The 11494-nt window shown below is 35.3% G+C and overlaps 1 protein-coding gene across 1 annotated transcript; it reads right to left on the bottom strand.

The window, feature by feature from the left end:
* Positions 1-518: 518 nt before the first annotated feature.
* On the bottom strand, positions 519-3950 carry LOC130951107 (receptor-like protein EIX2). The gene is made up of 2 exons (XM_057879720.1): positions 838-3950; positions 519-760 (listed from the first exon to the last, which is right to left on the bottom strand). Exons 1-2 carry the CDS (start codon positions 3828-3830, stop codon positions 730-732), a joined length of 3024 nt encoding a protein of 1007 aa, XP_057735703.1. The 5' UTR covers positions 3831-3950; the 3' UTR covers positions 519-729.
* Positions 3951-11494: the final 7544 nt, after the last annotated feature.

The raw sequence follows: 11494 nt of genomic DNA, 5'->3' as shown, positions 1-11494 counted from the left end.
TTATTTGAACATTAATATTTTTAAAATTATTAAAATGCATAATTAAGTTAAAATTTTTAGATCTTATTCAATAAAAATATATCTAACATATTTTATCTTAGTATTAGTTGGGATTTTTATTATTTATTTGAGCATCAGTATTTATTTATTTTAATGTCTTTATTAATTTTATTGTTTTATTTTTTATTGTAAATTATAATCTATTAGTAATTAAAAATGCTGAAATTAAAATAAAAATTTTAAATTTTAAATTTTAGTTTTATTTAGTTTGTATTTTGAATGTAAATTTAATGTTAAAAAGACACTAAATCTATTTGAATGTGTTTATTTTAATTTTTTTTAATTATTGCAATAAAAGACTGAATTAAGAACCACTTTTAAAGAATATCTAGTTGAACTTATTTTATAGACATTCATTTTAAAATGAAACTTCACCTTTTTTTCCGTATCCAAAAAAATCACATCTCTAAAATGAATACGAAGAGATTATGCTATTTGAGTTATAACTCATTGGTTAACATTTCTTTATATTAACATGTATATGTATAAATATAGAGTGGACAAGATAGAAAATGATAAAAAAGTTTGTGTCGACAAATATACATGTCCAACGACCTTTCTTAGCCTCTGATGAACAAGAGTAGTGTCAACATTCTTGATTCTTCACTTTCAAATTTTGTTCAATCTTGCTTACTTCTTGCAATTGTAACAATCTTGTGCATTGCATCATCAATGCATTGAAAGTAAGCATGCCTCCAACCTTTTTTCAACAAAAAAACACCAATGAATCCCCAAAACCCAGTAATAAAGCCCAAAGCCACAACAAAGTAGAACAACCATTTTTCTTTCTGGTCTTCTTTGTCTTTGCCATCTTCATCTTCATCATCATCTTCCTGGGAATCATCAACAGGTGCATTACATTGATTTTGTAGTGGAGGCCCACAAAGAGAAGGGTTACCAATGTACAAAAATGGATCATCAAGGGTTTGAAACTGGTTTCCTTTTGGGATTGGTCCTGAAAGGTTGTTGTAGGACAAATTTAAGTGACTTAGAAAAGTTAAACTACTCATATTGTTTGGAATCATGCCTGAAAGCAAGTTGTGGGAAACATCAAAAGATTCTAGCAACTTCATGTCTCCTATTTGTGAAGGGATTTTGCCTGAGAACTTATTGTATGATAGATTTAGGCTTTGTAATGCTGTGAGCCTAGTTATTCCTTCAGGAATAGATCCACTCAGATTGTTATTGGATAAGTCAAAGTCGGCTACTAGTCTTAGATTTGTGCTATAAGCAAGTTCTGCTCCTTTCAAGCTCAACATGACTTCTTGTTCATTCTGCAGTTGATCTTGAGAATCTTCATTTGTTTCATTTGATTTCTTTTTCAAAATCATTCCTGCAAGATTCATGATACAATGAGGGATTGGGCCGCTCATCTTGTTGTCAGAAAGAACCAGGATTCGAAGTTCAAGAAGTTGGCATATCTTTGTTGGAATGCTTCCATAGAACTTGTTTTGTGGTAGCCTAAGCAAATGCATTGAGGGAAGAAAGTCCCCAATCCATGAAGGTAAAATCCCTGACAAATTATTCTCTCCAAGATCCAAAAGTCTGAGTTGCTTTAGATTTCTCAAAAATGGTGGAAAGTCTCCATGAAAACTATTATTATTCAAATGCAACCATTCTAAAGAGGGAAGATTACCAATGGAACTTGGAATAATGCCAGATAATCTATTTGATGAAAGATCAATATCACTTACTTCCTGTGTAGCTCTCCAACAATCAGGTATTTCCCCAGAAAAATTGTTGCTTGAAAGATCAAGAATGTACAAAGAGTCTATTTTGCACAATGAATTCGGAATTGATCCATTTAGAAGATTGTTTCCGAGAAGGAAACTGCTAACATTTGGCAATCTATCAGCAATATCATGGGGAACTGAACCGATGAAAGCATTACCAAAGAGGTTGAATAATTGCAGCTGATTAGACCATCTTAGTTCAAAAATCAAGCCCTCTAAATGATTAGAAGACATATCTAACACTTGCAACCTTAGAAGTTGGCTCAAGCTTTGGGGAATGTTGCCGTGCAAATTATTTTTATAAAGATATAGGGACCTCAATTTTGAAAGTTGACCAAGACTTTGAGGAATTGTACCTTGTATGGAGTTTTCTGAAAGATCCAGGGTTTCTAGGTTTACAAGTTGCCCAAGACTTCTAGGAATCACACCACTAAAATTATTAGTGGCAAGAAGCAAGGTACCTAGACTGACAAGTTGTCCAACAGAATTTGGAAGAGAGCCATGCAATTTGTTATATGAAAGATACAAATACTTCAAATTTGCAAGTTTTGTTATGCTATTAGGTAGCACACCAACCAATTGATTATAAGTAAGATCCAAGTAACTGAGTTTTTCAAGCAAACCAATGGAATCTGGAATAGTCCCATTCAAATTGTTTTCATAGAGGATTAGTTGTTTCAAGTTTGATAACTTTCCAATAGAAGAAGGAATGGAACCATAGAATAAATTTGAATGAAGTGAGAGGACTACCAGATTTTCAAGTTGCCCTAACCATGCCGGTAGTTGCCCACTAAGTTCATTTTTACTCAAATCCAATTTCTCTAAATTATACCGATTGCAACCAGATTCCATATGGCCTAGATCTCCTTGAATCTCATTGTCGGACAAATCAAATGTTTGAAGATGGCAACAGTTTCCCAAAATTGAAGCTAGAGAACCCTCAACATGACTTAAATTATTCAATGAAACATTTAGATGTTGAAGACCCTTTAAGTCACTTAGCCACAATGGAACAGAATCAATATTGTTCTGAGAGAGGTCAAGATTTTTCAAAGAAGTCAGATTCTGAAGAACAGAGGGAAATGAACCACTAAGAACATTACTCCTTAGATTCAAATCAGCAAGGTTAAGAAATTTACCCAACCAAAATGGAACTTCCTTCAACCGATTGTAAGAAAGATCGAGCACAGTAATGGAAGTTGAGTTTTGAAAAGTGTCTAGAAAAGGAGCCTCAACAATTCCATTCTTTGAGAGATTAAGGAATTGAAGTCTAGAGAGGTTTGTGGCGCCACCAAGTTCATGGCGAATCTGCAACTCATTTAGACTGCAATTCGTCAAGTCAAGTTCTAACAAAGAAGGAAGCATGTTAAGTACCTGCAACAAATTGTGTGCCTTCCCCATATGCACATCACTCATGTGAAGGTACCGAAGCGCAGAAAGATGAGAAACCCATAACACATCATCAGAATACAAAGCATTAAAGCTTAGATCAAGAAACAACAGTTTTGTAAGGCTTCCAAGACCGAAGGGGATCATCCCGCTAAAACGAGAGTAAGAAAGAGAGAGAAACTGCAGCTGCTGCATAGAAGAATTGACGAACGTGGGAATTGAACTTGCATGAAAATTGTTTCCGCTCAAGTCCAAATAAGTGAGATATTTGAACTGAAACAGAGAAGAATGCAGTTGATTAGATTCAAGCGTGTATTTGGTGAGAGAACAATTTGGTTGAAAATATCCATACTCCCTTGATAGGAAGCATGGATTCCTGAGATCAAGCTTGACAACATGGCCGGTAATGTTGTCACAAGTCACACCATTCCATTGGCAACAGTCATGCTTTTCTTCCCAAGAGATAAGCCGCGATGACGGATCTTTGAAGCTTGCTTTCAGCATGACAAGAGCTTGCCTCTCTTCTTCCAGGCAACCAACTGGTGGGGCATGGCCGGAGGATTGCAGCGCTTGTACCGCCACTGCCAATACAATCGACAGGAAAAGAAAAGCAAAAGAAATGCTTCTTTCGTGCGTTGACTTTGCCATGGTTGTAAAAAGTGTAAAAGAAAAACGAGTCCTGTGATTTTTTTTTTTTTTTTAATTTTCAGTTGGCCAAATAAATTTAGACGATTACAAGCGTTAAATAGGACAAGCACGGGCAAGGTCATATTCGTGATTAGGAAAAGGAAACATCGCACAAATTCGATAATGCCAATTTTATAGTCTCTTTTTGTTTGGTATCTAATTTTTGTCTAAATTATTTTTTAAAATAATTTTAAAATATTTAAAATTTTTAATTTTTATACTTTTAAATTTAAAATTAATTATTTAATTTATTTTAATAATTAGACTATATTTTTAGGTACTATAGTAAACATTATTCGATATTATCTGTCACAGTCGATAAATTGATGCATTTGAGGTAAAAAATTCAAACGAAATTTCTTAGAGAGGCTCCAATAATTTTCAATGAAATAGTCGGGTTCATTCTAGATATAAGTACACGTTCATTAATTAATCGAAACTTGAAAATGATGTCCCGTTGAACAAAAGGTCAAGAAACCGTGTTTTCTCTCTCTTGATTCAGGCATTGCTTGTTATAAATAAATGGCTAAATAGTCTATTTTCTGAAAATGCTATATGAATTTAGAAAATGTTTTAACGTAAAATTGATTATTAAGAATTATTAGATAATTTAATATATTTATTTATATAAAAATATTATTTATATATTAAAATTAATTATTAAAATTAATTAATAATATATTTATATATTAATATATATATTTTAATTTATTTTTAATATATATTTATATTTTAATATATATTTTATAATAATAATTAATTTTGATAACTAATTTTAATATATATATAAAATAATTATTATTGTTGGGAAAACTCAACACAGGTTTAAATCAAGAACCTGTCTAATAGCGGAAGCACCAAAAATAATTTTCCCACAACCTGTGCAATTAAATAGGCAACACCAAAGTACTCCAAGCAGCAAATATAATGGCAGAAATTAAATAATCAGACACCAGAATTTTAACGTGGGAAAACCCCCAAAAGAGGGACAAAAAACCCACGGGACCTAGTCCAGAAGAAATCTTCCACTATCAGAATAATGGGTACACAAACAGTCTTCCTAGTAACACTAGGGCATCTCAACAATCAACAAAATATATCACCAAAACTGGTGGAATCAACATAAACCCTCCACAAAAGTGGGTATCTCAAATCAGGCAAAAGAGAAGGCAATACAACAAATAAGTTATATCCTAATGTTCATCTCTACACCAGGAATAACATACTAAAATTTCATAAGAAATTGAGCAAGTTTACCAAATCAATGTGATCAAGATTGGCATGCCCTTTTCCCCCAAATTTTCTCTTCTCCTTCGCGCCGAAGAACTCTCTGTTCTCTCTTGTTACCTTTTTTTTGTTTTCAAAAAAGAGAGGCTTTTGCTATATCTCTCTCTCTTGTGCTTCCGTGGCTAATAGCCACTTTATTTCTTTTTTTTTTAAGCTTGTGGGCCCCACTTGGTTGGGGACCCACTAACAAATCTCCCCCTCACCAACTCAAGTGGGGATAGGCTGCTCTACCAAGCCCGCCTTCTCTTTGCAGGAATCAAACTTCACTGCAGGTAAACTTTTAGTCATCATATCTGAACCATTATCATCAGTATGGATCTTCTCTAGTGCATATGACTTCATCTCAAGCGCTTGACGTATCCAATGATACCTCACCTCTATATGCTTCGATCTAGAATGAAACGTCGGATTCTTGCTGAGATGGATAGCACTCTGACTGTCACAAAATAACACAAACTTCTCTTGATTGATGCCTAACTCTTGTAGGAATTTCTTCATCCACAAGAGTTCCTTAGAAGCTTCAACAACAGCAATTTATTCTGCCTCTGTAGTAGACAAAGCAACACATTTCTGAAGTCGAGATTGCCACGACACAGCTCCCCCTGCAAAAGTCATCATATAACCAGAAGTAGACTTCCTTGAATCAAGATCCCCAGCCATATCTGCATCTGTGTAACCATCCAACACAGGTTGGCCACTCCCAAAGCACAAACAAACTCTGGAAGTACCATTAAGGTATCTGAGAATCCACTTCACTGCTTGCCAGTGTTCCTTGCCAGGATTAGAGAGAAACCGACTAACAACTCCAACTGCATAAGCAATATCCGGCCTGGTGCAAACCATAGCATACATCAAACTGCCAACTGCAGATGCATATGGAATCTTCTTCATTTCCGCTTTCTCTTTCTCATTTGTAGGACATTGCTGCGAACTCAGCTTGAAATGACTAGCAAGTGGAGTACTAACAGGTTTGGAATTACTCATGCTAAACCTCTCTAAAACCTTCTCAATGTACTTCTGTTGTGACAACCACAGTTTCCCATTCTTCCTGTCACGAGTGATACTCATGCCAAGGATTTTCTTTGCAGGACCCAAATCCTTCATAGCAAAGGATCTGTTCAAGTCTTTCTTAAGACTTTCAATCTTCTTAGTGTCATGACCAACAATCAACATGTCATCAACATAAAGCAAGAGAATTATAAAATCACCATCAGAGAATTTCTTAACATATACACAATGATCAGAAGAAGTCTTACTGTACCCATGACCTTCCATGAAGGAATCAAACTTCGTGTACCACTGCCTTGGCGCTTGCTTTAGCCCATATAAGCTCTTCTTCAACTTGCATACAAGATGCTCCTTTCCTTTAACCTCGAAACCCTCTGGTTGCTCCATATAGATTTCTTTATCTATGTCACCGTGAAGGAATGCAGTCTTCACATCAAGCTGCTCAACCTCTAAATTCAAGCTAGCCGCCAATCCAAGCACAACTCGAATAGAGGACATCTTCACAACTGGAGAGAAAATCTCCTCAAAATCAATACCTTTCTTTTGCTCAAAGCCTTTCACAACCAATCGAGCTTTGTACCTTGGCCGTGAGACACTTTCATCCGCTTTCAATTTGAACACCCATTTATTCTTGAATGCTCTCTTACCCTTCGGCAACTTCACCAATTCAAAAGTATGATTCTCATGCAAGGATTTCATTTCTTCTTGCATGGCCTTCAACCAATCTTCTTTATGCTCATCAGACATAGCTTCCTGGTAGCTCTCTGGCTCCCCAGTCTCAGTGTTCATCACATACTCATGAGGAGAGTATTTTTGAGAAGGATGACGCTCTCTAGTAGATCTTCTCAATTCAAGCTCAACTGGTGGTTCAGGTGGAACTTCAACATCTGGCACCTCAGGTTGAGGTGCAAGTTCATCATGCAAATTATCACCATCATTATTAACTTGTACATCTCCCCCATCAACAGGAGGTCTAGTGGAAGGACCAGGTTCATCATCAACAGAACGTCTAACAGTTACTGTTGGCTTATCTGTCTTCTCAAGATCTTCAATAGTTTGGTCTTCAAGAAAAATCACATCTCGGCTTCTAATTATCTTCTTGCTCACCGGATCCCATAATCTGTAACCAAAGTCTTCGTGACCATAACCCATGAAGATACACTGCTTTGACTTCCCATCAAGTTTAGACCTTTCATCTCTTGGAATGTGAACAAAAGCCCTGCAGCCAAACACTCTCAAGTGACTATAGGAGACATCTTTCCCTCTCCAAACTTTCTCTGGAACATCACCATTTAGTGGAACTGAAGGAGAACGGTTGATCAAATCTACTGCAGTCCTCATTGCTTCACCCCAAAAGGATTTAGGCAACTTTGCATGAGAGAGCATACATCTGACTCTATCATTGATAGTACGATTCATTCTCTCAGCAACTCCATTATGTTGAGGAGTCTTAGGAACCGTCTTCTCAAGCTTGATTCCATGTCCTTTACAATACTCTTCAAACGGACCCCTGTATTCACCACCATTATCCGCTCGAACACATTTTAATTTCCTTCCTGTTTCTCTTTCAACACTTGCATAAAAGTGTTTGAAGATACCGAGCACCTGGTCTTTAGATTTCAAAACAAAAGTCCACACTTTTCGAGAATAATCATCAATAAAAGTAACAAAATATGATGCACCACCTAGTGTCTTAGCATCCATAGTGCAAACATTAGTGTGAACTAAATCTAGAACATGTGATCTCCTATGAGGTCCAGAATTATGAAATGATACTCTAGCATGCTTTCCAACAAAACAATGAGTGCAAGTATTTAAAGTTGTACCTTTCATTGGAAGTGAGTGCTTCTTGGCCAAGACACTTAGTCCTTTCTCGCTCAAGTGACCAAGACGTATATGCCACAAATCAGAAGAGGAATCATCAGCTACATTCACATCTTCTTTGCACAACTTTGCTTGCAACCGATAGAGAGTAGTGAGACTATTATCTTCTCTAGCAACAATGAGAGCTCCTTTGGTAATCTTGCATTTTCCACTACCAAAGGAAGTGCAATACCCCTCTTGATCCAACGCCTTCACTGAAATGAGATTGAACCGCATATCTGGCGCATGCCAAACATTCTTCAACTGCAACTTGCATCCCATATTAGTTTCAAGCCACATATCACCCATACCAATGATATCACACACTCCTTTATCTCCCAATTTGATCTTGCCAAAATTTCCAGCAGTATAGGAAGTGAAAAATTCACGCTTCGGAGTGACATGACATGAGGCACCAGAGTCCATAATCCAAGTGGAATCATCACAGACAAGATTCACATAATTTTCATCATATGTGATAAGAACATCTTCATAAACAATAGCAGCAGTTTCTTTATCACTATCTTTACCTTTGTCTTCGTTTTTTCCCCTTGATTGTTCTCTTTTCAAGAACCTACAATACCTCTTGATATGCCCCGACTTGCCACAATGGTGACAAATGAACTCCTTTCTTGGCTTGTACTTTCCTCTTGACTTGCTTCGACTCTCTGACCTGTCAGAACTGTGAGGTTTTCTACTTTGACTTCTCCCCCGTGACTCTGAAACAAGTGCTTCTGACTGTGAGGAGGCATTAGTCAAACCTCGCTCTCTTCTTCTGGCTTCTTCATTCAACATGCTCTCTTTAACCATTGCTAACGTCAACTTTCCTTTTGAAGCTGAGTTAGTCAGTGTCACAACCAGAACTTCCCAACTATCAGGCAAAGAGCTCAACAACAACAAGGCTTGCAACTCATCATTCAAAGTGATTTCATTATTTGTCAGTTGGTTCACTGTCTCTTGAAAAATGCTCAAGTGCTCCAGCATTGATTTACCTTCAACATACTTCATATTGACAAGCTTCCTAATCAAGAATGCTTTGTTTTGCACATTCTTTCTCTCATATAACTCCTTCAATTTGTTCCACATCTTCTCAGCATTCGTTTTGGTGTCAACATGTGGATACACACTAAGATCAAGCCATTGCCTCATCAAAGCAACTGCCTTCCGATTCAGCTTCTTCCATTCAGCATCGGATTTAGTACCTTTAGATTTATCCCCTTCCACAGGATCATACAAGTCCTTGCTATACAGCATATCTTCCATGAGGGTCTTCCAAATTGAATAATTTTGGGAATTCAATTTGACCATATTCGGTCCATGAGTATTTTCCTCCATTTAATCGGCACAGAAATAAACAACCAAAGCTCTGATACCACTTTATTGGGAAAACTCAACACAGGTTTAAATCAAGAACCTGTCTAACAGCGGAAGCACCAAAAATAATTTTCCCACAACCTGTGCAATTAAATAGGCAACACCAAAGTACTCCAAGCAGCAAATATAATGGCAGAAATTAAATAATCAGACACTAGAATTTTAACGTGGGAAAACCCCCAAAAGAGGGACAAAAAACCCACGGGACCTAGTCCAGAAGAAATCTTCCACTATCAGAATAATGGGTACACAAACAGTCTTCCTAGTAACACTAGGGCATCTCAACAATCAACAAAATATATCACCAAAACTGGTGGAATCAACATAAACCCTCCACAAAAGTGGGTATCTCAAATCAGGCAAAAGAGAAGGCAATACAACAAATAAGTTATATCCTAATGTTCATCTCTACACCAGGAATAACATACTAAAATTTCATAAGAAATGGAGCAAGTTTACCAAATCAATGTGATCAAGATTGGCATGCCCTTTTCCCCCAAATTTTCTCTTCTCCTTCGCGCCGAAGAACTCTCTGTTCTCTCTTGTTACCTTTTTTTTGTTTTCAAAAAAGAGAGGCTTTTGCTATATCTCTCTCTCTTGTGCTTCCGTGGCTAATAGCCACTTTATTTCTTTTTTATTTTAAGCTTGTGGGCCCCACTTGGTTGGGGACCCACTAACAATTATTTATACTACTGTTTAAGTATTTTTCACTATCAACTTAAGATAACTCAAACAGTAGTACCGGGTAACCAAAGCAGGGTTAGGTAACCAAAGTTAATTAACCAAAATCAAATAAGGACATATATCAGTTTAGTTGCTAACCAAATTAGTATAGGGAGGTTATCACCTGTTTCACTGTACGGATTTGGAATTTTTTTCTTCCAATCAGTTGATCCGTGCAGATTTAATATAACTAAAGTAAATGGTGTTGATTTGGTGGAATGAATGTGTCGTGAAAATACATCAAAAGAGGACCATGATGAGCAAAAAATCGGTCGTCCCGTTGTGCGTACTTGGAAGATTTGAATCTTAGCTTTGTTGACAAAGCTGGCACAAGAGGCACAAGGCAGGCATCTTGAGAAAATTCAAGATTGTGTGAGTTGGGGTTAGCTAGAGGAGCCGAGTGGAGATTATTTTGGGTCGTGGACACTGTGAGTCTTTTGTTTGTGATGACAATATAATGGATGAATGGAGGGCTAGACTCTTTTGGGCACAACAGAAAGATAGTGCGATAGAAATAAATTTTGATGAGCACATATTAGAAAAAAATAAAAAGCTACATAAAAATCTGTAAGGGGTTTAAGCGATTTTGATGTGTATTTTTAATTAATTTTTTATTTTGTGCGAATAATTATATTTTGGAATGAGAATTCTTTTGAGATAGAAGTGTGCATGAAGTCTAGAAAAAATAGGCTATTATTAAGATATAGTGAAAATTTTAAGTATGTAAATGCAATTTTATATTATAATGTTAATTTAGATACATCATCAGTGTATACAGCTGACAAAAATCTTTTGTAAAGTTATTTATTTGGCCACGTTAATTTTTTTTTTAAAAACGTAGGTTAATAATTGAAGCGTAAACTATGAATAAAGTTAAATCAATAAGTAAATTAAAAGATTTAATTAGAGGAATGATTAAATTATCTAAGTTAATAGATCAAAAATTAATAATCCTAACTAATATTACTTGAAACAATACTAAATTTTTTAAATTAATATAAAATATTTTTTCTAAAATCTCAAATTAAGAATAAATTTTATTTAAGAAATTCAAAAATGAAATAAGAGTCGTTAGACTAAAAATAAAATAATTAGCAATAAAAATTGATAGATCAAAATATAAATCTTTAAAAATTAGATCAAAGAAAAAAGAGTTATCAAAAAATTATGAAAATTATAAATAAAAATTTAACTCGTAAAAAATGTTTAAATTTGCAAATATAAAAAAATTTCATAATAATACTAAATTAGTATTTTTGTCTATAATGTTATTTTTGTCCGTATTGATTTATGTGTATTTTCTAGTGTTTTTATATAATAGATAATATAATTATCTAGTATATTCAATTTTAAGCAGATAAAATTATTTT

The sequence above is a fragment of the Arachis stenosperma genome, chromosome 9 (assembly GCF_014773155.1).
Source record: "Arachis stenosperma cultivar V10309 chromosome 9, arast.V10309.gnm1.PFL2, whole genome shotgun sequence".
Lineage (NCBI taxonomy): Eukaryota > Viridiplantae > Streptophyta > Magnoliopsida > Fabales > Fabaceae > Arachis > Arachis stenosperma.
Note: the sequence above shows the minus strand (reverse complement) of the source record. Positions and strands in the feature narration are given on the sequence as shown.

Excerpts from the sequence above, each read along its gene's own strand:
- LOC130951107 (XM_057879720.1), bottom strand. The coding sequence starts at position 3,830 with ATGGCAAAGTCAACGCACGAAAGAAGCATTTCTTTTGCTTTTCTTTTC. Across the intron at positions 761-837 it reads GAAGACCAGAAAGAAAAATG|GTTGGAGGCATGCTTACTTT; the intron begins GTTGTTCTACTT and ends TGTTGAAAAAAG.